This window comes from Dryobates pubescens, chromosome 36, assembly GCF_014839835.1.
Source record: "Dryobates pubescens isolate bDryPub1 chromosome 36, bDryPub1.pri, whole genome shotgun sequence".
Taxonomy (NCBI): Eukaryota; Metazoa; Chordata; class Aves; order Piciformes; family Picidae; genus Dryobates; species Dryobates pubescens.
Genome location: NC_071647.1, coordinates 4372221 through 4399380, shown reverse-complemented (window position 1 = coordinate 4399380; position 27160 = coordinate 4372221). Strand labels below are relative to the sequence as shown.

Below are 27160 nucleotides of genomic sequence, written 5' to 3'. Positions count from 1 at the left end.
CAGTTTCAAACCATTGCCCCTTGTCCTATCACTACCAAACCCTTCTAAACAATCCCTCCCCAGCCTTCCTGTAGGTCCCCTTCAGATAGTGAAGGTCTCCTTGGAGCCTTCTCCTCTCCAGGCTGAGCAGCTCCAATTCTTTCAGCCTGGCTTCACAGGAGAGGTTCTCTGATATGGTTCAGAATGGTTTGACTTGGTTGTTTTTCACAGTCTCAGGCAAGGGAGGGGAGATCACCCTTCAAGTCTGAGCAAAAAAATGCATCAGGCATAGCTTGATTTGGAAACTCTTAGATCCAAAAGGCAACACAGCCCAGCTCTGGCAGTGGAAGAGCAGTGTCCCATTGTGCAGTGAAATTGCCAGATACACTCTGGGACCTGGGCAAGTGATTTAGACCTTTCCTTCTTTCACAGAGCAAAGCTGGAGATGGTGGGGGTTTTTTGTGTACCACCCAAAACAACACATTAAAGACACTGGGGAAAGTGCCAGGCTGCTGTTTGCCAGTGTCCAGCCTGCTTCAGTGTTGAAAGTTTTCCAGGCTTCCTGATGGTTAAACAATGCAAGGCTTTGATTGCTCCTTCACCTGCTGGCCAATCACATCTATTGTTTGTGGGCACTGGGTGGGCAAAAGCAGCAGGGTGCTGGCCAGTACATCCAGTCTGTTTGAGGTGATTTTGTCACAGAGCTGATTGTTCTTGGCTGCATGGGACTCCCCTTTCTGGGAGGACTTGTAACTGGGCTAGGTGTTGGTTAGACCTGGCGTCCAGATGGGTGCTGTGCAGCTCCAGGGAGGAGCTTTGCTGCTTCATCTTTACTCTCGACTGACCGAAACTTCGCTGCTCTCATCTGGAGCCTTGGAAATTTCCTCTCACTTAACACAAATGCTCTGTGAGTGACACCACACTGCTTGTTGGTGACCTAACTGAGATTGTGTCACTTCTGGGAGTGGTGCAAGTGTAGGACTGAGCTGGCTGATCATTGTAGCTTAGTCTTGACAGTGATTCAAGTTGTGTTTTCTTCCTTCATCTGCTGTTGGAGTGAATAAGGGGCTGATCAGAGCCACTCTGGAGTCTAGCTAAGCTATTCATACAAAAGGGATAGTTTTAATCCTTCTCTAGGCTGATGATAGAGTGGGAGAACTGCTCAGACAGTAATGGGGAAGGCAAGGTGAGGCTAAAATGTCAGAAAGGAGGCAAACAAAGAGCTGTCAGAGCAGGGTGAAGCACCAGCAACAGCTTGATCAATGATTTTCACCTGGGTTTCAGATAAGCAGAGCTGAAACAATGGCAAGTAATAAGAATTGGTAGAGCTTTAAAAGGCAGCAGAGCTCTTAGCTGCTAATTTATGGCTTCTCTTTTTTGCCTGTGTTTTGTTTTCAGTCAAAGCAGGAGAAGATGGCATGCCGAGATAAGAGCATGCAGGACCGCTTGAGGCTGGGGCACTTCACCACCGTGCGGCACGGCGCCTCCTTCACTGAGCAGTGGACGGATGGCTACGCCTTCCAGAACCTCATCAAGTGAGGACAAACACCCTTTAACTTCAGAGATGGAAAAGATCTGCAGTTGTGTGTGATGCCATGCATGTCAGACTGTGGGAATGGTGTGGCTGATGCATGGCAGGATGGGAGAGGAGCTGAGCTGCTGCTGCTGCTGCTGGGGAACATGTTTGTGTTGAAGTGAGAAATGTGTTTCCACTTAAACCTCCAGAGAACTGAACTGGAATGGAATTGTTTGAATTGGCCTCTGGGTTGGGAAGCAGTAAGCTGTGCACTAAGACCACACCTGGAGTGCTGCATCCAGCTCTGGAGCCCTCAGCATGGGAAGGACATGGACCTGATGGAGTGGGTCCAGAGGAGGGCCGTGGAAATGATCAGGGGACTGGAGCACCTCTGCTACAAGGACAGGCTGGGGGAGCTGGGGGTGTTCCGCCTGGAGAAGAGAAGGCTCCAGGGAGACCTAGTAGCAACCTGCCAGTACCTACAAGAAGGCTGCAGAGGGACTGTTTACAGAGGCCTGTAGTGATAGGATGAGGTGCAATGGTTTGAAAACAGAGGAGATTTAGACTGGATGTCAGGAACAAGTTTTGCACCATGAGGGTGGTGGAACATCGGAGCAGGTTGCCCAGAGAGGGGGTTGAGGCCCCATTCCTGGAGATATTCAAGGTCAGGCTCAACAAGGCTCTGGGCAACCTGATCTAGTGGAGGATGTCCCTGCTGACTGCAGGGGGATTGGTCTGGATGACCTTTGGAGGTCCCTTCCACCCCAAAGCATTCTATGATTCTGTTCTCAAGTGCACCTACCTGGCTGTGCAGTGTTTAGGGTAGAGGGCAGACCAAATTGTTGCATGTGTCCTGAGTCAATCAATTTGCTTTGCATACTTGCATACATTAGTCAAGGCAGGCTAATTAGCTGCTTTTTAATGTTTGGGTTTTTTTTTTAAGTAGAAAGTAGAGAAGCTTAGAAGAGAAAATCCATACTGTTTAACTTCTTCTGCCTCCTGGTAACAGTGATCAAAGGGGCTGCAGAAACCTGGAAACGAAGATCAGAGACCTTTTATGCAGGATGTTAATGGAAATAGCCAGTAAATTCCCACCTGGCCTAGGCCTTGAAGTAGGACTTGGCAAATTAATTGCACTGGAGAGAGCTCTCTCTGTGTGATCTTTAAATTCATAGCACTTCTCTGTAGCCTGCTAGGGAGGTGCAGCTCTTGTTAGGCACAGCTGAAGGACTTCAGAATTCTTCCTCAGTTTTGTGCTCTAAGACCTGGAATACTTCAGGGATATTTACTTGCAGTCTCAGCCTCTTTTTGAAAGTGAATTAAGCATGGAAATGCTCAAGTCATTTAGACCTGAAATTTCAAGAGTGCTCTTATCATAGACCCCAAAAGCAGCCATCAGCAGATGGGCAGAAACAGGAAGCTTCCTTGCACAGAGAACTCTTAGGGAGCAGGGCCGAAGTGACAAGCCCAGCACCAGAACTGCTTCCCCTGTGACCACAGAGAATCATGGAATCAGTAAGGTTGGAAGAGACCTCAGAGATCATCAAGTCCAACCTGTCACCCAACACCTCCTGACTGCTAAACCCTGGCTCCAAGTGCCACATCCAATCCCCTCTTGAACACCTCCAGGGATGGGGACTCCACCACCTCCCTGGGCAGCACATTCAAATGGCCAACAGCTCTCTCAGTGAAGAGCTTTCTCCTCACCTCCAGCCTGAACTTCCCCTGGCACAGCTTGAGACTGTGTCCTCTTGTTCTGGTGCTGGTTGCCTGGGAGAAGAGACCAACCCCCTCCTGGCTACAACTTCCCTTCAGGGAGTTGTAGAGAGCAAGAAGGTCTCCCCTGAGCTTCCTCTTCTGCAGGCTAAACAACCCTAGCTCCCTCAGCCTCTCCTCACAGGGCTGTGCTCAAGGCCTCTCCCCAGCCTCGTTGCCCTTCTCTGGACACATTCAAGTGTCTCAATGTCCTTCTTAAATTGAGGGGCCCAGAACTGGACACAGGACTCAAGGTGTGGCCTAACCAGTGCTGAGTACAGGGGCACAATGACTTCCCTGCTCCTGCTGGCCGCACTATTCTTGATGCAGGCCAGGATGCCATTGGCCTTCCTGGCTGCCTGGGCACACTGCTGGCTCATGTTCAGCCAGCTGTCAATCAGCACCCCCAGGTCTCTTTTATCACTGCAAAGTGTTTTAAGATCAAATCTTTTTTATCTTGGAGGAGAGGCTTTCCTTAGTGCAATTGGGAATGGTGTTAGTGATGTTGCAGAAAACTAAGGGGAACTTTGACTGGACCCCTGAAGTGCAAGGATACTTTTTTCAGACAGTGCCAGGCTTCAGGAATAGTTTTCACAGGCAAGTCTGAGATTTGAAAGAGAGCCTTCTAGGAAAGAGTGTCTGGAAAGTGAGTTGACTTACCCTGGACCTCTGGCTTTTCCGTGAGGTTAGCAGCTCCTTGGTATTGGATATCCTCTGCATGAATAAAACCTTTCACTTGCTAAAAGGTTTCTGTGGGCCAGGAAAAGAATCCCCTTTTATGCAAAAATACCTTGTAAAGGCTCTGAGTCATGATGTTTGGCACATCCCCCCCCTCCCCTCCTTTTCTGCCCAGAAATGCTGCTACCAGCCGAGCCGAAACTCGCTGCTCCGAGCCGGCGAGAGCCGAAAGCAGCCGGGTCCATACCGTCAGCTACCCTGCTTCATGGCTTTCTCTGCTCTTGTTTTTTGTCTTTCCAGGCAACAGGAGAGGATAAATTCCCAGCGGGAAGAAATAGAAAGGCAAAGGAAAATGTTAGCAAAGCGGAAGCCCCCTGCGATGGGCCAGACCCCGCCGGCCAGCGCCGAGCAGAAGCAGCGCAAGAACAAGACCAACGGAGCGGAGAACGAGACGTAGGTCACCTGCCCCTCCCGGGCCGTGGGGAGGCTGAGTGCTCTCCTCAGAGGGGAATGCAGGAATGGGAGAGGTTGGAAAGGACCTCCAGTGATCATTGAGTCCAACCCCGCTGTGAGAGCGTAGAATCAGTGGGGTTGGGAAAGACCTCGGAGATCGTCAAGTCCAACCTGTCGCCCAACACCCCCAGGCAGAGCTACAGGCTGGGGGCAGAGGGGCTGAGAGCTGCCAAACAGAGAGGGACCTGGGGGTGCTGATTGAGAGCTGCCTAAACATGAGCCAGCAGTGTGCCCAGGTGGCCAAGAAGGCCAAGGGCATCCTGGCCTGCATTAGGAATAGTGTGGCCAGCAGGAGCAGGGAGGTTGTTGTGCCCTGTGCTCAGCACTGCTTAGGCCACACCTTGAGTCCTGTGTCCAGTTCTGGGCCCCTCAGTTTAAGAAGGACATTGAGACACTTGAAGGTGTCCAGAGAAGGGCAACAAGGCTGGGGAGAGGCCTTGAGCACAGCCCTGTGAGGAGAGGCTGAGGGAGCTGGGGTTGTTTAGCCTGGAGAAGAGGAGGCTCAGGGGTGACCTCATTGCCCTCTACAACTACCTGAAAGGTGGTTGTAGCCAGGAAGGGGTTGGTCTCTTCTCTCTAGCAACCAGCACCAGAACAAGAGGACACAGTCTCAAGCTGTGCCAGGGGAAGTTTAGGTTCGAGGTGAGGAGAAAGTTCTTCACTGAGAGTCATTTATCATTGGGATGTGCTGCCCAGGAAGGTGGTGGAGTCACTGTCCCTGGAGGTGTTCGAGAGGGGATTGGATGTGGCACTTGGTGCCATAGTCTAGTCATGAGGTGACAGGTTGGACTTGATGATCTTTGAGGTCTCTTCCAACCTTGGTGATACTGTGACTAACTCAACCATGGCTCCAAGTGCCACATCCAGTCCCTTTTTGAACACCTCCAGGGATGGGGACTCCCTGGGCAGCACATTCCAATGGCCAATAACTCTTTTTGTGAAGAACTTCCTCCTCACCTGGAGCCTAAACTAGGATCATCTAGGGCAGGTTGCACAGGAACACATTCAGAAGGGTTTTGAAGGTCCCCAGAGAATTACAGAATGTTAGGGGTTGGAAGTGACCTCAAAAGGTCATCCAGTGCACCCCTCCTGCCAGAGCAGGATCACCTAGAGTAGGTCACACAGGAAGGAGACTCCACACCCACTGTGGGAAGCCTGTTCCAGAGCTCCATTACCATCACAGTATAGAATTTTCTCCTCATGCCCAGGTGGAACTTCCTGGGTTCCAGCTGGTACCCACTGTTCCTTGTCCTGTCACTGGGCACCCCCAAAAGGAGCCTGGCATCTTCATCCTGACACCCACCCCTCAGATACTTATAGGTAATGATAAGATCCCCTCTCAGCCTTCTCTTCTCCAGACTAAACAGCCCCAGGGCTCTTCATAGGAGAGATGTTCAAATGGAATCTTGCCTCTAGGCTTCACTCCATGCACAAATGAATCTTGTGGAATTAGCCTGGCATTCAGCAACATCTGGCTGCAGTTCTAAATAGTTTTCTTTGGAGTAAAACAAGAATCTTTGCTGAGTCCAGACTTTGCCTGAGCTTAACTTCTTGGGTTTTGAATACAGTAACTTTCAGTGTTCCTGCTGCATCAAGTTTGCAAAGCCCTGTCTGGCTGAAGTGTTGCAACCTCAGGGGTGATTTCAGCATCACTGTGATCTGTGGTGCTTTCTTAAAGGGAAAAAAGTACCCCAAATGGCAGGCATTTAGGAGCCTTGGTTCCCCTGAACCTTCTGGTGAGGCTTTTCAAACATTCATTTGGTGTGCTGCAGAAAGGAAGATGCTCTCTCTCTCTAAAGACAGTGCCTTAAGCACTGACCTGTATCTCCAAAGCAGCCCTTCACAGGTCTCTGAGTCAGGGAAATGGGAAGGAGTTGAAGTGCTGCTCTTTCTTCTTACAGAAGATCTTCCTTTTTGTTTCTTACCTCTTTTGAAGTCACTGGTGCTCTGAGAGTTCCTTAGCCAGGAAAGTTGTGTCTCACAAGAGGTTTGGGACATTACTTGCAGTGAGATTTTTGTGAGTGGAAAAGATGTTAGCTCGGAGACTCTCGTACAATCACAAACTGCTAGGGGTTGGAAGGGGCCTCTAGAGAGCATCCAGTCCAACCCCACAGCCAAAGCAGGGTCACCTAGTGCAGGTCACAGAGGAACACATCCAGATGGATCTTCAAAGTCTCCAGAGAAGGAGACTCCACAACCTCTCTGGGCAGCCTGCTCCAGGGCTCCAGCACCCTCACAGTGAAGATGTTTCCCTTCGTGTTGAAGTGGAACTTCCTCTGTTTCAGCTTGTACCTGTTGTTCCTTGGCCTATTACTGAGCACCACCACAAAGAGCCTGGCCTCTTCATCCTGACACCCACCCCTTAGATATATTATAGGCATTGATAAGTCTCCTCTTCAGGCTTAACACCCCCAGGTCTCTCAGTCTTTCATCATCCTCATAGCCTCTGTTGGACTCTCTCCAGCAGATCCCTGTCTCTCTTCAACTGGGAAGCCCCAAACTGGATGCAGTATTCCAGGTGTGGTCTCAGCAGGGCAGAGCAGAGTGGGAGGAGAACTTGCTGGACACACTTAACACTCCAGGACACCATTTTTGCCCTCTTGGTCCCACAGTCTTCTTTTTCTTGCCATGGACCAATAGCATAACCTCTCAGTGGCACTTTGCTTTTTGCACTCTTAAATCTCCTGGGCATGACCTGACGTCAGAGCTCCTGCAGCCCTTTGAACTCTTGGTCTTGACCTTTGAAAGTGCCTGTGAAGCAAAGGCTGCCACTGCCTTTTGCAGTCACAGCAGGGCTGGCACATGACTGGGTGAATCAGGATATCCAGGGTGCTCTGCAACCTCAGGGGTGCCCCACACAGGATGCTGATGCCTGCACTGTTGGCTTGGAGGTCACTGTGTGCTTTCTGCCCATCACTAGCTTGACTAGAGGACATTTACCCCTTCTTGTGGCCACAGCAGCTTAGGAAGCACTAAAGCAAGTTTCATAGCTGTCAAAGAAGTAAATGGAATGTCTGGGCATGGATGTCTTGACTCTTCATTATGGTGACCTTTCAGTTCTAAGGGACAGGAGAAGACTTTCCCCATTTCCACAGGGATATTTTTCCCCAGCAGCCCTACCTAATGCAGCTGTGGTGTGGCTTGTTCTGTAGAGGTGGCAGCACAGCTCTTGATGTGCCTGGAAATCATGGTGGTGTCTGCTACCCAGAGAGCTTCTGCCTCTGGTGTGAGCCTGCCTTGGTGTAATCCAGCTTCACCTGGGTTTGCTGCTAAGTCTTTTTGTGCTTCCAGCTCTCTTCCTCTCTGCTTCTTGCTGGTTTTATCATTCTCCCCTGATAGATTTCAGGGCATTATCCTTGTGGTTTAGAAGAGCTTCTGGTGGTGTCCTTGATGCAGACTGTTTGCCAGTGGATGGATGTGGTTTGTGTGGAGTGATTTAGCTTGTGAAAACAGTGGGTTTGGAAGTAAGCTGAAGCAACTGTGCTGACTGTTTGCTTAATCATTAGTTGGGCTGTAAATGCTTTTGTTGGACTGATGTGGATCAGGTACAAAATGGAGGAAGATTTATTTCTTCTGAAATCCCTTACAGAGGCTGCCTTTGAGGCAGGTTGAAAATAAATCCTGGGAGGTTGGAAAAGACCATTTACCCAGCACTGCCAAGTCCACCATCTCCCTGAGTGCCACATCTGCATGGTTTCTAAACACTCCTGGAGACAGTGGTTGCAGCACTGCCCTGAGCAGTCTGTTCTAATGTCTGAGCACTCTTTGCAGTGAAGAAACTGCTCTTAATATTCCATTTAAATCACTTCATTTCATCCTATCATAGAATCAGTAAGGTTGGAAAAGACCTCAAAGGTCATCAAGTGCAGCCTGTCACTCCAGACCTCATGACTACTACACCATGGCACCAAGTGCCACATCCAATCCCCTCTCGAACACCTCCAGGGATGGGGACTCCACCACCTCCCTGGGCAGCACATTCCAATGGCTAACAGCTATCAATTGTTCTTGAGAGAAGGGACTGACCCCCAGCCTGGCTCCAACCTCCTTTCAAGGCAGTTGTAGAGAGCAGTGAGGTCTCCCCTCAGCCTCCTCTTCTCCAGACTAAACACCCCCAGTTCCCTCAGCTGCTCCTCACCAGCCCTGTTTTCCAGACCCTTCCCCAGCTTCATTGTCCTTCTCTGGTCCTGCTCCACCATCTCAATGTCCCTCTTGTAGTGAGGGGCCCAAAACTGAACTCGGGATTCAGCCTCTCACCAGTGCCATGTACAGGGGCATGATTGCTTCCCTAGTTTCTGAAAGCTGAATGAGAAGCAAGCAGCCAAACTCCTTTTGAGTTCTCTTCTTTGCTCCATGGTAGTTACTGTGTCTTAACAAGGAGAGGAAGGTCCCACAATGCAACTTGAAACATGCTCCCCTGAAACTAGGTCCTAGCCCCTGAATGAGAGAGGTTTTCATTCAGGAAGATTAAAGAAGTTGGTCTCTTCTCCCAGGCAATCGGCACCAGAACAAGAGGACACAGTCTCAGACTGCAGCAGGGAAAGTTTAGGCTGGAGGTGAGGATAAAGTTCTTCCCAGAGAGAGTTGTTAGCCATTGGAATGTGCTGCCCAGGGAGGTGGTGGAGTCCCCATCCCTGGAGGTGTTCAAGAGGGGATTGGATGTGGCACTTGGAGCCATGGTTTAGTGGTCAGGAGGTGTTGGGTGACAGCTTGGACTTGATGATCTCTGAGGTCTTTTCCAACCTTATTGATTGTATGATCAGGGTTTAGGCTTTTCATTCTCATTTATATTGCTTGTTGGGGGGGGAAAGTACAAGCAGCTGCAGAGTTTACCTAACAGCTTGTTGCCTTTGTGCCATGCTGATGCCTGATGCCTCGGGCTCTGTGTCTCCTGTGCAGGTTAACGTTAGCGGAGTACCACGAACAGGAAGAAATCTTCAAACTCCGGCTAGGTCATCTTAAAAAGGTGAGAAGCCCCTGCACCAAAGGCCTGTGGGAAGCTGATTGATGGAGTGTTCTATGAATGCCCTGGTGAGAACCCACCTGGAATGCTGTGTGCAGTTCTGGAGCCCCCCAACACAAGAAGGGCAAGGAGTGGTGGGTCCAAAGAAGGCCGTGGAGATGTCTCAAGGGCTGTAGCACCTCTGCTGCAAACAGACTGAGAGTTCATAGTATCAGTCAGGGTTGGAAGGGACCACAAGGATCATCTAGTTCCAACCCCCCTGCCATGGGCAGGGACACCCCACACTAGATCAGGCTGGCCAGAGCCTCGTCCAGCCTGAGCTTAAACACCTCCAGGGATGGGGCCCCAACCACCTCCCTGGACAACCCATTCCAGGGCTTCACCACTCTCATGGGGAAGAACTTCCTCCTCACCTCCAGCCTGAATCTCTCCACCTCCAGCTTCATTCCATTCCCCCCAGTCCTAGCACTACCTGAGATCCTGAGCAGTCCCTCCCCAGCCTTCCTGGAGCCCCCTTCAGATACTGGAAGGCCACAATGAGGTCACCTGGGAGCCTTCTCTTCTCCAGACTGAACAGCCCCAACTCCCTCAGTCTGTCCTCACAGGAGAGGTGCTCCAGCCCTCTGCTCATCCTCCTGGCCCTTCTCTGGACACGTTCCAGTTGAGGCTGTTCAGAAGAGAAGGCCCTGGGAAGACCTTAGAGCAACCTTCCAGGGTTTGAAGGGGGCTGCAGAAGGGAGCCTTTTTTCAAAGGTATGGAGTGATGAAGGGTAATGGCTTCAAACTGGAAGAAGCTGGATTTAGATTAGACATTAGGAAGCAATTCTTCCCCAGGAGGATGGTGAGGCACTGGAACAGGTTGTCCAGAGAAGCTGAGGAGACTCCAACCCTAGAGGTGTTCAAGGCCACATTGGATGAGGCCTTGAGTGACTTGGTCTGGTAGGAAGTGTCTCTGCCCATAGCAGGGGGTTAGAACTGGATGATCTTTAAGGTCCCTTCCAAGACAAAGCAGTCTACAAAATCTCTCTGTCGAGGTCACTACTGTTTGTTTGGTAACTGAGAGATCCTTGGGCCTTGAAAGCCATGCCCAGGAGTTTGTAATTGATTTTTTTTTTCCCCCCAAGGCAGTGGCATTGAGGAAGGATGTTTTTAGCTTCAGTAAATAGATATCTGTGTCCTTGCAGTTAGGACTTCCTGCAGGGAGTTCCACTGTTTTGGAGCATCTTACTCTGCCACTGTGATCTGCCTAGTCCTGGGCTCTGCTCGTGTCTGATATGGGGGAACAGGAAGGAATGGACCAAGGGACTAAAATAAGAACACACCAAAGACTGCAGCCATCATTGGCTTCTCATAGAATGGTTTGGATTGGAAGGGACCTTCAAGATCATCCAGTTCCCACCCCCCTGCCATGGGCAGGGACACCTCCCACTAGGACAGGTTGCTCAAGGCCTCACCCAAGCTGGCCTTGAACACCTGCAGGGAGGAGACAGCCCCAGCCTCCCTGGACACCCTCACTGTAAAGAATTTCTTTCTTTGCTGCAGCCCCATCAGATCTCTGGGGCTTTTGGAAGGTAGCCCTGCTGGGGTGGTTGCCTTGCCTTTCTGTTTCCACATACATTGGCTTCAGCAGCAACTGCACCTCTCAGGGAGGCTGTATTCAGAGAGGCTGTTGGTTACCTTTCAGTTGCAGTAAGCTACCAATAAATGCTCTGGGATGAAGTACTGCAAAGGAATAGATCTCTTCTGCCATGTACTGCTTAGCTGGGATCTCTGCTCAGGCCAAGGAGTTTTCTCTCCTGCATGAAGCAAAGAGGGCACCTGGAAATGCATTGCTGGAGACCTTCTTTTCCCAGGTGGTGCCTGAGCTCCACACTTAGGTTTTCCTCCTGTAACCTTGACACCCAAGTTGAATGCAAGGCCTCATTAATGCTGCTGAGCTCCTTGTTATTTTCAGTGGCAAGGGAATGTTAATGCCCACGTGGAATCTGCTGGCACCCTGCCTGTTTTACTGCCCTGTGAGCAGAGAGAGGGATACAGGCAGGGGTATGCCAGAGGCATGCTTGCTGTGCAGCTTCCACATGGCTGGAATGGGTTCACTGCAGGTCCATCCATGCCGGCATCTCGTGTGCCAGCCTGGAACAGAGGAATCCATTTGGAAGTGGACCTTACTGGAGAGTGAAGTCATGTTCAGGGTTTGGGGCATTGTCTGAAGCTGTCCTTACCCTTCTCCACTTTGGGAAACTGGTTCATTCTTTAGGCTTAAAAATAGAACAAGTTGGGAAGGGAAGGAACAGAGTCACAGGACAAGTGGGTAGCTGTGTCCCTTGGGTCACAGCTACCAAATAATGCTGCTCAAGGCACATGCTTCCATGGGTTGTAACCCTGTGCACAGTGTTGTGTTTGAGAACTAGGACTTCCAGCCCTCCAGTCTGCCAAAACTTCCACAGGGCACTAAGTTACACTCTGACCACTTACTGCTGATAGGACCCAATGTTGTCCTTCAAGGTTGTCACCAAATCATAGAACTGTTTTGGTTGGATGAGACCTCTAAGATCTTTTGAGTCCAACCATAACCTAACACTGTCATGGCCACACACTTCTGGAACGCTTCCAGGGCTGGGGACTCCACCACCTCCCTGGGCAGCCTGTTCCAATCCCTGACCACTCTTGCAGGAGAGAAATTTTTCCTAATCTCCAACCTAACCCTCTCCTGGCACAATTTCAGGCCATCTCCTCTCCTTCTATCACCTGATGCTAGGGAGAAGAGACCCAACTCCCACTTCACTCCAACCTCCTTGCAGGGAGTTGTAGAGAGCAGTGAGGTCATCAGTGTCCATCCCCTCTAGATGCTGCCCCATTCCCATTTATCATCTTGACATCCCTGATCCTTACTTCCAAGAGCTGTCTTCTTTCTCTTGTCCCAGCAGAGGCAGAGAGATCCTACAAAACCAGCCCCACAGCACTTGGGGCTGGAGCAGGGCTGGAGCAGGGCCAGAGTAACAATGCTTCCTAGTTACTGAAGATCATAGAATCATGAAGGATCTCTAAGATCAAGTCCATATGTTAAAAACAAGGGAAGTGTCAAGATCTGCCTGCTCCTGTCTGTGTGGGGATGTAAACAAAATTGCCCAGTCAGTTTTCATTCCTCTCACCTTCCACCTGGCTCTTGGCTGGCTGTGACCTTCTCTCTCATCTCCCACACAAGTTATTTACCAGTCACTTCTTCACAAGTGGAACTCCACCTGCACTTGTCCCCCAGAAGGCAGCTGTGTGCTGGGCTGCATCAAAAGCAGTGAGAGCAGCAGGACAGGGATGGGATTCTGCCCCTCTGCTCTGCTGAGACCCCACCTGCAGCACTGCATCCCTCAGCACAAGAAGGACCTGCAGCTGTTGGAGAGGGCCCAGAGGAGGCGAGGAGCTGGAGAACCTCTCCTGTAGGGACAGGCACGAGGGGCAGTGAAGCTGGAAGAGGGAAGATTAAGACTGGAGATGAGGAAGAAATTCTTTGCAGTGAGGGTGGGGAGACACTGGAACAGGTTGCCCAGGGAGGTAGTGAATGCCCTGTTCCTGAAGGTGTTCAAGGCCAGGCTGGATGAGGCCTTGAGCAAGCTGGGCTGGTGGGAGGTGTCCCTGCCCGTGGCAGCAGGGGTTGGAACTGGATGAGCTTTAAGGTCCCTTGCAACCCAACTCAAACTCTTCTGTGACTCCATGAGTTTCTGTAACCCAGGTGGCAATGGCAAGTGCTTCACTTCAGTGCTGTGCTTTGTTTCTGTCTTTCCCTTGTGCAGGAAGAAGCAGAGATCCAGGCGGAGTTGGAACGGCTAGAGAGGGTTAGAAATCTACATATCAGGGAATTGAAAAGGATACACAATGAAGATAATTCACAGTAAGCACATGGCATTCAGGGCCAGGAATGTGTAACAGTTACTTTATTTGTCCCCCATCATGAGAGCAAACACATAGAATCCCTTTTAAACTGATGTTCTAACTTCATTTGTCACTTGGGGGGTGGGCACAGGGTTACGGCTTCACGTACGGCAAAGCCTTCCCAGTGCATCAAGCTACCACTCCATAGTCTCTTACCAGTGCAAACTGATCAAATAGTATCAAACCTGCTAGCCAGTGGCACCATTTTGGTGTTTTGTGGTGTTGCTGAGCTGTGTGGTGGCTGTAATTCATCTGTGCACTTGCTGCATTCTTTCTGGTGGTGTTCTCAACCTCTGCCTTTCTCCCCAGATTCAAAGACCATCCCACGCTAAACGATAGATACTTGTTGCTACATCTCCTGGGTAGAGGTGGCTTCAGTGAAGTATATAAGGTAAAGTGGAAGTGGCAGTCTGTGGTGGGATCTGCAGGCAGCAGGATTGGGTTTTTTCAGCCTGGTTTGCTCCCTGGGCTCTGTGTGTGGTTGTGGAGGGAAGGAGGGGAGGGCAAAGCACGTGGCGCATCTGGCCTGCGTTCGGGGGCTTCAGATTGTGAGCTTCTGCCCTTGTCCTCAGAGGTCAGATCTCTTGCCAGGTATGTTGCTTCAAGACAAGGCTGCAGCAAATCTGCAAGTTTTGTCAGGACAGGGAAGCAAACCACCTGTTCCTTCAAGGGCTGCACACACCTGCAGTAGTGAAGTTGTGTTGGGTATGGCTTAGCAAGTCTGAATCTTAGACCTTACTGCTCTCTACAACTACCTGAGGGGAGATTGTAGCCAGGTGGGGGTTGGTCTCTTCTCCCAGGCAAGCAGCACCAGAACAAGAGGACACAGTCTCAAGCTGTGCCAGGGGAGGTGTAGGCTGGAGGTGAGGAGAAAGTTCTTCACAGAAAGAGAGATTGGCCCTTGCAATGTGCTGCCCAGGGAGGTGGTAGAGTCCCCATCCCTGGGGGTGTTTAGGAAGAGACTGGATGGGGTGCTTGGTGCCATGGTTTAGTTGATTAGATGGTGTTGGGTGATAGGTTGGACTGGATGATCTCAAAGGTCTCTTCCAACCTGGTTTATTCTACTCTAGTCTAGTCTAGTCTAGTCTAGTCTACTCTAGTCTAGTCTAACCTCACTGTGAAGAAGAGAAAATAGCTGCAATACTAAGGGCAAATAGCTCTTATAAATAACAAGAGCCTTCATTTTCTGGGGGTAGCAGGCTGGTTTTTTTTCCCTTGTGTCCTCATTTTACACTGTGAAGTAGCAGGCTTGGGGGAGTGTGTGCAGTCTGGGGACTTCCCCTGCAGCTGGGGATTAGTTGTGTGTCAGCATTCTTGCAGGGCCAAGAGCTGGGATAATTTGGTGCTTGCTCTTTGACTTATGCTTAAAACCTTTCCACTTGTAAATATTCCTTGTCTGCACCCAGCAGTTCCTCATTCATGGTGAATTTGGCTAGAGTGACAGTAACTGTGCCAAGGCAAATCCTGCAAACTTCAGTCAGTTGTTGTTTTGATGCAGGACAACAGTAGATATCTAAGCCAAGGGGGCTGGGCTGCTCAGGTAGTGAAAATAAAGAGGGGGCTGTGCATCTGAGCACTCTGAATTGCTCCTGGGAGCTCTGCTGACCAAGTACTTGTGTAAAGCAGAAATCCATATTCAGCCTGGAGAAGGGAAGGCTCTGGGGAGAGCTTCTAGTGGCCTTCCAGGGTTGGAAGGGAGCCTGCAAGAAAGCTGGGGAGGGACTTTCTACAAGGGCTTGTAGTGATAGAGCGAGGAGCAGTTGGCTTTGGGCTGAAAGAGGGCAGATTCCAGCTGGAAATTAGGGAGAAATTCCTCACAGTGAGGGTGGGGAGGCACTGGGACAGGTTGCCCAGGGGGGGTTGTGGATGCCCTGTTTCCTGGAGGTGTTCAAGGCCAGGTTGGATGAGGCCTAGAGCAACTTGGTCTAGTGGGAGGTGTCCCTGCCTTTGGCAGGGAGGGTGGAACTGGATGGTCTTCAAGTTTCCCTCCAGCCTAAACCATTCTGTGATTCTATGAAGTAGAAAGCTTTGGCTCCACAGGTGAAAGCAAAAGGCTGTGAATGCTTCCTACCTGACTGGGCTTGAGAGTTGTAGTTCTGTCAGTGAAACAAGACACCCTTAGCCCTTCTTCTCCAGGGTTTGGGCCAGTCTCTAAAGCATTAGGAGTCATTTTAGATGGACAAAGCTTATCCTTGTCTGCTTATAGTGGGATTTTGCCCTGTCCTGTACATCAGCTGTTGCTGCTTTCACACAAGGGAAAAGATTTGTGTTCCTCCAAGAGCACAGCTGCAGGGCTCTGGTCTTTTAAAGACTGCCTGAACAGCAAGGACCTGGAGGGAGAGCTACAGCACGAGATTGGCACACTTCTGCCATTGACTTCTCCAGCTTCTAGAGGAGCTCAAACTTTATGCTCCAAGATGGAGAGCTGAGCTGCCAGTGTGAAACAACACATTGAAAACCCCCTGTGTACCCTTCTAACTGAGTGGAGAAAATGAGTTAGGTGGCTTGGGGGAATAATGGCAGTGTGATGAACTGGGAACTTGGCCTTTCTGGTCTTTCTGCTCTGGTGCTAAGATGTCAGGCTAAAGGCAGCATCAGTTAGAGCCCATGGGGGAGGCCAGATCAAAGCACAGTCAATTGTTTTCAGAGCTGCTTGGTTTGATGGCTGAAGCTAATTGCATCAAAATGTGGGTTTGCTCTTCACTCAGTGATGTCCTGATGCTGATTTCCTGGGTGGGGACAGTGCCCTGTTGGAGCTTGTCTGCTTTGGTGGTGTTGCAGTCGTGCTTCCTACTCATCTTCAGCTCTTCTCTCTGCAGGCATTTGATTTAACAGAACAGAGATATGTAGCTGTGAAAATCCACCAGTTAAACAAAAACTGGAGAGATGAGAAGAAAGAAAACTATCACAAGTAAGTAAGGCTGGAACAGCAGCCAGCCATGTTTCCAGATTCAGCCTGTGTTTGGGTATCCAGTGCCTGTGAACAGGCTGCCTTTTTCTCCTGCTTTGCCAACATTTTCCCCTCTGTTGACATTTTTTCCTCCCCTCTGCTGCCTTTTTTCCTGCCCCCCCTCCCCTCTGCTGCCTTTTTCCCTGCCCCCCCTCCCCTCTGCTGCCTTTTTCCTGGACCCCCTCCCCTCTGCTGCCTTTTTTCCTGCCCCCCCCTCCCCTCTGCTGCCTTTTTCCTGCCCCTCTCCCTCCTTTTGCCACATGCTAAAAGCCACTCTCTGCCCCAGTAGCTCCTTGCAGAAGTTCTGGTCAGATCAGAAAGCTTCCAAGCATGACACACAGAGATTTGATTAAACACCATGACACAAGCTTTTAAAACACCAGTACCAGAAGCATTGAAGTGACTTCTGCCCCTCTGAAATGCTCCTGTAGGAAACAGCTGTTCATGGCCAGCTCCCAGGTGCACACCTGCACTGTGCTCCCCCCAGAGCCATCCCCTTCCCCTTGCTCCCTAGAATCCCTTCACAATAGGCCTGTAGGTAGGTCATGGCTTTGAGGGGAGGTACAGGTTTGGGAGCTCCTGTTCCCTAGTGCCATCAGCTGTGCAGAATGGCAGCCAGACCTTCTCAACAGAGGTTGAAAGGGGAGGCTGTGATCTTAGTTCCCCACCAAGTCCCTGGGACCAGCGGAGCTGGGTGTGAAGCCTGGCCCTTGGGCTGCTGAGCGCTGCGGTGGTTTCCTGGAGCGTGCTGGTGTCTGCCTTCAGCTCTCTTGGATCCCTTAAGGGTTTATGAAGAGGTTACTCTGCTTTGGCAGGCAGCACCATTAATCCAGAGCAGTTATTTTGTAGCACTGCCAGTGTCTGAGATGCCCTCAGAGGCTGTGGCTCTCCAGAGCTGTCCTGCACAGCTCCTCCTTTGGCTTTGCCTTTTCTTCAGCTGCCCGCGCGGCGCGCCTGGGTTTGAGTGGAGCCGGCCTGCTGTGTGGTGTGCTGGGTGTCCCTGCTGCAGAGCTTAGAGCTGAGTCCCCTGTATGGCTAATGCTCAGACTTGCCTCTTTTCAGACATGCATGTAGAGAGTACAGAATTCACAAAGAACTGGATCACCCTCGAATAGTGAAGCTTTACGACTACTTCTCGCTGGATACTGACTCGTAAGTGTTGTGCTGCTGTGGCCTTTCACTTGCCTTGGCCCCTTCACTCCAGACAAAGCATTTGGTCTCTTGAAACCTCCCAGGAGAGACCAGAGAGTCCTAGAATGGTTTAGTTTGGAAGGGACTCCAAAGATAATCCAGTTGCTTGGAAGGGACTCCAAAGATAATCCAGTTCCAACCCCCCTGCCATGGGCACGGACACCTCCAACCAGCCCTAAGTTGCTCAAGGCCTCATCCAGCCTGGCCTTGAATGTTCATTGGATGTGCTGGAAGGTGTCCAGAGAAGGGCCACGAGGAGGAGCAGAGGGCTGGAGCACCTCTCCTATGAGGACAGACTGAAGGAGTTGGGGCTGTTCAGTCTGGAGAAGAGAAGGCTCCCAGGTGACCTCATTGTGGCCTTCCAGGATCTGAAGGGGGCTCCAAGAAGGCTGGGGAGGGACTTCTCAGGCTCTCAGGTAGTGATAGGAGTAGGGGGAATGGAATGAAGCTGGAGCTGGAGATTCAGGCTGGATGTGAGGAGGAAGTTCTTCCCCATGAGAGTGGTGAAGCCCTGGAATGGGTTGTCCAGGGAGGTGGTTGAGGCCCCAGCCCTGGAGGTGTTTAAGGCCAGGCTGGATGAGGCTCTGGCCAGCCTGATCTAGTGTGAGGTGTCCCTGCCCATGGCAGGGGGTTGGAACTAGATGATCCTTGTGGTCCCTTCCAACCCTGACTGATTCTATGATACTATAATACCTCCAGGGAGGAAGCATCCACAGCCTCCCTGGGCAGCCTGTTCCAGTGTCTCACCATCCTCCCTCTAAAGAATTTCTTCCTGATCTTTAGTCTGTATCTCCCCTTTTCCATCTTAAACCTCCCCAGCAGTGTTGCAGGCTGTGCTGCAGAGATGTCTGAGGCAGTTTGAACATCAGTGGTTTTCTAGAGATGGCAGCTCACAAACCAGGCTGCTGCATTCCTGTTGGATGTGGTGCTGCAGTAGTAAATCCCAGCATGGTGGGGGTTGGAAGGGACCTCTAGAGATCACCCAGTCCATCCCCCCTGCTAAAACAGGGTCACCCACAGCAGGTTGCTCAGGATCACATTGTCCAGGTGGGTTTGGAAACTCTCCAGGGCATGAGACTCCACAACCTGCTTCAGGGATCCAGCACCCTCACACCAAAGAAGTTTCTCCTTAAATCCTCCTCTTTGCTGGCCTGGGCAAATATCCCAGCTGACAGAGATTGCCAGTGCTGGGTGTCACAGTTCACAGAATCACAGAATGGGTTGGAAGGGACCTCAGAAGCTCATCCAGTCCAACCCCAATGCCAGAGCAGGATCACCTACACACAGGAACACATCTAGGTGGGTTTTGAATATCTCCAGAGGGGGAGACTCCACAACCCCCTGGGCAGCCTCCCCACACTTAACTGTGAGGCACCTCTGACCTTTGCACTGCTGAGTATTGAGGACTCTGGCAGCTTACTTTTAGAGTGGGGTGAATAGGCTGGGGGAGTCTGAATTTAGAATAGAATAGACCAGGTTGGAAGAGAACTTTGAGCTCATGAAGTCCAACCTATCACCCAACACCATCTAATCAACTAAACCATGGCACCAAGCACCCTATCAAGTCTCCTAAACACCTCAAGGGATGATGACTCCACCACCTCCCCAGGCAGCACATTCCAATGGGCAATCACTTGCTCTATGAAGAATTTCTTCCTAACATCCAGCCTAAACCTCCCTTGGCACAGCTTGAGACTGTGTCCTCTTGTTCTGGTGCTGCTTGCCTGGCAGAAGAGACCAACCCCCACCTGGCTCCAACCTCCCTTCAGGCAGTTGGAGAGAGCAAGAAGGTCTCCCCTGAGCCTCCTCTTCTGCAGGCTAAGCAACCCCAGCTCCCTCAGCCTCTCCTCCCAGGGCTGTGCTCCAGACCCCTCCCCAGCTTTCTTGCCCTTCTCTGGACACCTTCCAGCAGCTCAACCTCTTTCCTGAACTGAGGAGCCCAGAACTGGACACAGGACTCAAGGTGTGGCCTAACCAGTATGGTGTACAGGGGGAGAATGACCTCCCTGCTCCTGCTGGCCACACTCTTCCTGATGCAGGCCAGGATGCCCTTGGCCTTCTTGGCCCCATGGGCACACTGCTGGCTCATGTTCAGCCTACTGTCAACCAGTACCCCCAGGTCCCTCTCTGCCTGGCTGCTCTCAGCCACTCTGCCCCCAGCCTGTAGCACTGCCTGGGGTTGCTGTGGCCAACGGGTGGAACCTGGCACTTGGATGTGTAGGGGAGTCAAGCAACAAGAAAGTGTTCTGGTTTCCATCAGGTGCCTGAACTGACAAGAATTCCTCTTTTGCTTCCAGGTTTTGTACAGTGTTAGAATACTGTGAGGGGAATGATCTGGATTTCTACCTGAAGCAGCACAAGTTAATGTCGGAGAAAGAGGCACGATCCATTATCATGCAGATTGTGAATGCTTTAAAATACCTAAATGAAATCAAACCTCCCATCATACACTATGACCTTAAACCAGGTATGCTCTGCTGCCAGCTGAGGTGCTTAAGGATGGGTGCTGGGTTTCAGGCAATGGGTGCTGAGTACACTGCGGGGGGAGCTGACTTTGGGCAGACAGCGAAAAGGAGACGGCGGGGGTGGGGGGGGCTGTGTGGGAAAAGTTAACTTGCAACAAGAATCAGAACTCAAATGCATGGAACATGCTGTGAGAAGGGTTTTGTCTCCCAGAATTGCAACATAAACCAAGGAAGCAGCAGCATTCCAGAAAAAGCAGCCTCCTTGTTCAGAGCTAGCCCTCCAACCACCCAGTGTCTGTCTTCGGTTTCTTAACGTCCTGCTTGTACTCTGCTGTGGAGAGCTTCTGTTATTGCTTCATCAGGGTTCCCATAATTACCACTGTGGTTCATGCTCCCATTCTTCTGGCTTATTCTTTCTGTAATCATCTGCCTGAAGATGTGGTGGCAGAAGCTGACTGGGAAGTGTTTGTTTGTTCATGTGGTGTGGCAGCTCACAAAGCTGAGGGCGTGCAGTCCAGCTGCCTTTGAACTGGGTGACATCTGCCCTGGAGAAGGTCCTCTCCGAGTGTGGCTGCAGATTGCCCTTCACCATTGGGCAGAGTTGTGAGGTGGGAAATGGCAGTGCTCTCTTTTGGGGTGATGCACACTTTGTTGTTTCCCTAGCCCAGTAAAAATCCTCCACCTCTTTGGGCAGTCAGCCCTGGCTTGTCTTCCTGTACTGGTGGCACTTCATCAGCATTGTGTAACTGCTGTGTGATGTGGTTCATTGCATCAGCAGGAGGAATCTGTACTGGAGGTGGTGCTGTTGCTCTAGTTCTAGTGACCCTGTTTTCTTCCCCCCAGCTGTCCTCATGCTGTCTGAGCACACTGCAGAGCTCTGCCTACAGTTGTCTAAAGCTGTGATTCATCCACTGCCATCATGCACAGTTCTGCTTTGCTGTAGGCTTTGAGACAAACAGGGAGAGCTGCCTCGATGGATTTGTAAAAGTCTCTTGCCTAAGCAGTAATTGTCCTCTTTTTTTTTTTTGGAGCTTAGAAAGCACTGGGGAGCACTGCCAGGAAGGAGAGAGAGAGTTTCTGGTTTGTTGAGAGGCTGGGGCAAGTCAGGACTTCTGGGCAGAATGAGTCATGAGTGTGTGTGTACTGCTCTCCTTAATCCTCCTTTTTGACCTGCCCTTCCAACGGGACCTTTGGGAGGGATCGAAACAGCAGCATCCAGCTCCTGTGGCCAACAGGGCTCAGAATCTGGAGGCTCCAAGCAGTGTTGAGCCACTGGCTCATGGAAGGATGGGCAGATGAGATGCAGCACGTGGTAGGAGCTCAGAGTGTTAAAAGCTGTACCCCAGGCTGCAGCAGCTCACTGTAGGCTCTTTGTGCTCTGGTGCGGAGTGCCGGAGTTCAGTTTTATTCCTTGCTCGTGTTGGGGTTCTTTTTCCTGCTGGCTGTGTGCATCCTAAGGGGCTGTTTCCTTCCTCTGTCTAGGTAACATTCTTCTAGTCAATGGTACTGCATGTGGAGAGATCAAAATCACAGATTTTGGCCTCTCCAAAATCATGGATGATGACAGCTACAACTCTGTGGACGGCATGGAGCTGACATCGCAGGGGGCTGGGACTTACTGGTAAGAGTCGCCTGGGGCACTTGCAACTTCCAGAGCAAGAGGAGTTTATAAACAGCCTTGGATCTGTGTCAGCTCTGTGTGTGCTGCCATTGTCTGTGACAGCTTGAGAGGCTGAGGTTTGAGACCCTGGGAAGTGCTCTTGCTGTCACACTGCTCCTTTGGAGGCTGGCAGCCTCTTGCTTTTCAGCGGGTTAGTGTTGGTACGTTTGCAAACAGTCTCTTCCCCGAAGGGCCTGGTGAAAACCTGCATATGCTGTGTGCTGCTGAGCTCTGGAGTGGAGCTTGGCTGCTATTTCACACTCCATAATGGCACTGCCTAACAGTTTAAGCAAGGAAGGAGGAGAAGGCCGTGGAAATTGGGATACAGCAAGGAGATGGGAAGGGTGTTCCACTGAAATGAGGAGGTGAAATTCCATAGTTGGCTCTTAGAGGAGATACAGATGTCAGAGTGCTGTCTGGAGCCAGAGCTTTGCTTTTCTGTGTTGTGTGGAGGACCACCTCAACAATGCTTTATCCTCTGTGCCAAGTGTTGTCACTCTGTGGCTGAGAGCAAGGCCTGTGGTGCACACCACTGAACGTGCCCCTTAGCCACTGTCCAGATGCAGAGTGCCACAGTGGGCAGCAGCTGAACAGCACCATTTGTCAGGGCTCTCTGGAGTGTATGGTTTTGTTCTGCTCCTAAAAGTGAAGCTAGCTGCAGTTTGAGTGAGGCTGAGTGCCTCTCACTAGGATGTGGACTGGGGGCTGTGTTTCTGCAAGTGTGGCTTTTGGCTGTGTGTTTCCATGGAGGAAATGTTGGCCAAGGCCTTTTAACAGCTAATGCCAGCTCTGAAGATACAGGAGGACTGGGTTATTTTGTGTGCTCTGGTGAAAAGAGACTGACTGTGCTGACTAGCTCAGACCACAAGTGTCTGGAGAGTCCTTGGGATGGCTGTTCCCAGGAGGAATGTGTGCCCAGAGGGGATGTGTGTTGGTGATCTTGGCCCAGAGATGCACAGGAATGAAACAGGGTCCCTCAAGTCACAGAATCATAGAGTGCTATAGGTTGGAAGGGACCTCCAAAGGTCATCTAGTCCAACCCCCCTGCAGTCAGCAGGGAGAGTCACAAGCCACTATCTGATCACAGAAGCTTGTTTCCTTCCTTTCCAAAGAAAATGACTGAAAACATGTAGAGGTGCTGCCCATAACCTCTTGTCCCTGCCTCCTCTTCAGGTATTTGCCACCAGAATGTTTTGTGGTTGGGAAGGAACCTCCAAAGATTTCAAATAAAGTTGATGTCTGGTCAGTGGGAGTCATCTTCTATCAGTGTCTCTATGGCAGAAAGGTAAGAAGGCTTTTCATTCCTTTCCCACTGGTGATTCCCAAACCTTCTGAGAGGCAGCCCTGGGTTTCTGCTTCCTCCTCCTCCTCCCTAGGCCTAGGAGGTGCTTCTGTCTTGTCGCCCTGCCCTCAGCTCCACAGCAGAGTCCATACTAATGAAGGGGAGAGAATTTACTAGGTTGGTTTGGTTTGCTCTAGATGGCTGCCCTCGGGGTTCTGCAGAGCATCTCTTTCCTCTAGGAGTGTTCCCACTGAGGCCATTATGGGCAGGCAGGACAAGTGAACCTTCTGGGGTACACCTGAGGCTCTTGGTCTGGTCTTGTTTTGTGATGCTTTCAGCGTGCCAAGTCCTTGCTGAGCCTGATACTGCCTGATGGCTGCAAGTGCAAAGAGCCACTCTAGAAATTCTTGGGATGGCTTTGGGGGGGAGGAAAGAGTCAGGAAAAGCTGATTTGTCCTGAGGCAAGGTAATTCTTTTGGAACCAAGAGAAGCAGCAGGTTGGAGCAGGAGGAGGATTCCACCGCCTCTTGTTCTCACGACTCCTTGGTAACAGAGTGCTGTGCTGACAAGCAGGCTGGTGCTTAGTGTGATCTGTCAGAGAAAGGGTGGAACCAGCCCAGCAGAGATTGAAGTGGGTGAATCTCCTGTCAGCTGAGATGAAGGCCCTCTTGCATGTGCTGAAGCTGACCTACAAAGGGTCTGGAAGCAAGTGGAGATGCCTCCTGTCTGGGCCGGAAGCACCCCAGACACATTCCAGCTCGGTCCCTTCTGCTCAGCTGAAGTGCAGGAGCAGCGTGTCCTGTTCAGCTGGCTGGGATCTCTAGCACCTTCACAACATTCATGGGCTTCCTGCCCAGAGAACTGCTGATCTCAAGTGATGATACACAGTAGTGTTGTGGGGTTGGATTTTTTTTTTAAGGCCTGTCAACAGCCTTTAACAGCTCTCTTCCCTGGCTTTATTTCTGGTAGCCCTTTGGTCACAACCAGTCCCAGCAAGACATTCTGCAGGAGAACACCATTCTGAAAGCTACCGAGGTGCAGTTCCCTCCAAAGCCAGTAGTCACACCAGAAGCAAAGGTAAACAAATCATCTTGCCCTGAGTGGCTGTCAGTCAGTGATAGGCACTGGTGCTTCTGTCCTCTTGCTCTCCCCAAAACCAGCAGCAGTGGTCCTCCTCAAAAGGGAGAGGACACCTGGGATAGGACATGGGGCAGTGGATATAAACTCCAGCACAGGAGGCTCCACCTCACCATGAGGAGGAACTTCTGCACTGTGAGGGTCACAGAGCACTGGAACAGGCTGCCCAGGGAGGTTGTGGAGTCTCCTTCACTAGAGACTTTCAAGCCCCATCTGGATGTGTTCCTGTGTGACCTGTGCTGGATTCCATGGTCCTGCTCTGGCAGGGGGGTTGGACTGGATGATCTCTGGAGGTCCCTTCCAACCCCTAACGTGCTGTGCTGCAGAGAGCAGGCAGTGGCTGTGTGGTGTTGTCAGGCTGAGGATGAGTGGCCTGGTGGGGGCTGCACTGGATTTGTTGCCTGCTGCTGGCCCTTGAAATGTGCTGGCAGCTGGTTGTGTGGATGGCAGGAAGGCAAAAGCAGTAACCTGAAGAAATTCCTGCTCCATCATGCTGAACAACCTGGTCACAGAATCATTAAGGCTAGAAAAGACTGAGTCCAACCATAACCCAGCTGCCATGACCACTGAACCTGAAGCACCACATCTGCACACTTGAATCCCTCCAGGGATGGGGACAGCACCACCCCCTCCCTGGGCAGCCTGTTCCAACCCCTGACCACTCTTGCAGTGAAGAAATTTTTCCTAATCTCCAACCTGAACCTCCCCTTGCACAACTTAAGGCCATTTCCTCTCTTCCTGTCACTAGTTACTTGGGAGATATCCCTGCTGACTGCAGGGGGGTTGGGATAGACCTTTAAAGGTCTCTTCCAGCCTGGAAAAGAGAAGATTGAGAGGGGATTTAATACATGTCTATAAATATCTGAGGGCTGGGGGTCAGGAGGGAGGGGACAGGCTCTGCTCACTTGCTCCCTGGGATAGGACACAGAGCAATGGATGGAAGCTGCAGCACAGGAGGTTCCACCTCAACACCAGGGGGAACTTCTTCACATGCGCTGGCACAGGCTCCCCAGAGAGGTTGTGGAGTCTCCTTCTCTGGAGACTTTCAAGGCCCATCTGGATGTGTTCCTGTGTGACCTGAGCTAGATTGTATGGTCCTGCTCTGGCAGGGGGGTTGGACTCGATGATCTCTTTGGGTCCCTTCCAACACCCTGATTCCATGGTAGCAGTGCTGTGAGTGCCTCTGCCCCTGTGCTTCCTCCTGAGGAGAGATGACCTTCAGGTGCAGGAGCTGGGCTGTGAACTGCCCAGGGAGGTGGAGGGGTCCCCATGCCTGGAGGTGTTCAGGAGGGGATTGGACGTGGCACTTGGTGCCATGGTTTAGTCATGAGGTCTTGGGTGACAGGTTGGACTTGATGGGCAGAGTCCAACAGGATGGCACTCAACAAGTCCAAGTGTTGGGTGCTGCACTTTGGCCACAGCAACCCCAGGCAGTGCTACAGGCTGGGGGCAGAGTGGCTGAGAGCAGCCAGGCAGAAAGGGACTTGGGGGTACTGGTGGACAGCAGCTGAACATGAGCCAGCAGTGTGCCCAGGTGGCCAAGAAGGCCAAGGGCATCCTGGCCTGCATCAGGAAGAGTGTGGCCAGCAGGAGCAGGGAAGTCCTTGTGCCCTGTGCTCAGCACTGCTTAGGCCACACCTTGAGTCCTGTGTCCAATCCTGGGCTCCTCAGTTTAAGAAGGACATTGAGAGATTTGAAGGTGTCCAGAGAAGGGCAACAAAGCTGGGGAGGGGTCTGGAGCACAGCCCTGGGAGGAGAGGCTGAGGGAGCTGGGGTTGCTTAGCCTGGAGGAGGTTCAAGGGTGACCTTCTTGCTCTCTGCAACTCCCTGAAGGGAGGTTGTAGCCAGGAGGGGGTTGGTCTCTTCTCCCAGACAATCAGCACCAGAACAAGAGGACACAGTCTCAAGCTGTGCCAGGGGAAGTTTAGGCTGGAGGTGAGGAGAAAGTTCTTCCCTGAGAGAGTTGTTGGCCACTGGGATGTGCTACCCAGGGAGGTGGTGGAGTCCCCATCCCTGGAGGTGTTCAAGAGGGGCTTGGATGTGGCCCTTGGAGCCATGGTTTAGCAGTCAGGGGGTGTTGGGTGACAGCTTGGACTTGGTGATCCTTGAGGTCTCTTCCAACCTTGCTGGTTCGATGATTCTCCGTGTCCCTGCGGCCACTGGGGAAGCAGTTCTGGCGCTGGGCTCGTCACTTTGGCCCCGCTCCCAGGGAGCTCTCTGTGCAGGGAGGCTGCCTGTTTGTGGCCCCTCTGCTGATGGCTGCTTTTGGGGTCCCTGCAGGCGTTCATCAGACGCTGCTTGGCCTACCGGAAGGAGGATCGGATAGACGTCCAGCAGCTGGCCTGTGACCCCTACCTGCTGCCTCACATCCGCAAGTCTGTCTCCACGAGCAGCCCAGCTGGAGCTGCCGTCGCATCCACCTCTGGATCATCCAATAACAGCTCTTCAAACTGAGACAGAGAAAATAGGCCAAAAAAAAAAACCACCCCCCACAAACAAAACAAACAACCCACCCACCCCACCCACCCAACCAAACTGCTCGAGGAAACCCGGCAGAAAGACTTGGGGGAAAAACCAGCTTTGGAACGGAGGGTCTCAAGAAACCTGCACCAGGTGCTGCTTTGTTTGTTTCTTTCTTTTGTTGTTGTTTTCTCTTGCTTTTGTTTCCATCCATAGAGCATGGCAACATCAACCCATCAAGAAACAAAAAACAAGCCCACCAACCCCCCCCTCCCCCCACCACCACCAACCCTTCAGCCTCTAGGGCCGAGCCACGTGGAGAAGAGATTGGGGGCTTGGGAGGTTGATCCCAGTCGGCGACCACGCAGGAAACCAACCAACCAACCACCAAACCCACGGGGTGGCTGCTCTTGTGGTGGAGAGAAGTGGAGGTGGGGGGGGGGGGTGGGGGGGAGGGGAGGGAGGGAGGGGTGGGAAAAAGGAAAAGGGGGAGGGGGTTAAAAAAAAAAAAACTACAAACAAAAAACAAACAAACAAAAGAAAAAAAACCACCAGGAGGAAAAAAAAAAGAAAGAGGAGGAAAAAAAAAACAAACAAACAAAAAAAGAAGGAGGAAAAAACTCAGTTGAAAAAAACCACACAAAAAAAAAAAAAAAAAAGACAAACCCGAGCAAAGAGGAAAGA

General features: G+C 51.4%; 1 protein-coding gene across 9 annotated transcripts in view; it reads left to right on the top strand.

Annotated features, from left to right (window-relative positions):
* The window catches only part of TLK2 (tousled like kinase 2), a 57923-nt gene extending 31433 nt beyond the window's left edge, over positions 1 to 26490 (top strand). For all 9 annotated transcript variants that reach the window (XM_054176645.1, XM_054176650.1, XM_054176644.1 and 6 more), the window contains 12 exons: positions 1378 to 1514; positions 4229 to 4381; positions 9341 to 9407; positions 13193 to 13290; positions 13641 to 13722; positions 16151 to 16242; positions 17344 to 17433; positions 19770 to 19939; positions 21420 to 21558; positions 22771 to 22882; positions 23849 to 23956; positions 26297 to 26490. In XM_054176645.1, the coding sequence (XP_054032620.1) occupies positions 1378 to 1514; positions 4229 to 4381; positions 9341 to 9407; positions 13193 to 13290; positions 13641 to 13722; positions 16151 to 16242; positions 17344 to 17433; positions 19770 to 19939; positions 21420 to 21558; positions 22771 to 22882; positions 23849 to 23956; positions 26297 to 26470 (1422 nt within the window). In that variant the 3' untranslated portion in view covers positions 26471 to 26490. The remainder of the gene's footprint in view (positions 1 to 1377; positions 1515 to 4228; positions 4382 to 9340; positions 9408 to 13192; positions 13291 to 13640; positions 13723 to 16150; positions 16243 to 17343; positions 17434 to 19769; positions 19940 to 21419; positions 21559 to 22770; positions 22883 to 23848; positions 23957 to 26296) is intronic.
* The last annotated feature ends 670 nt before the right edge of the window (positions 26491 to 27160 follow it).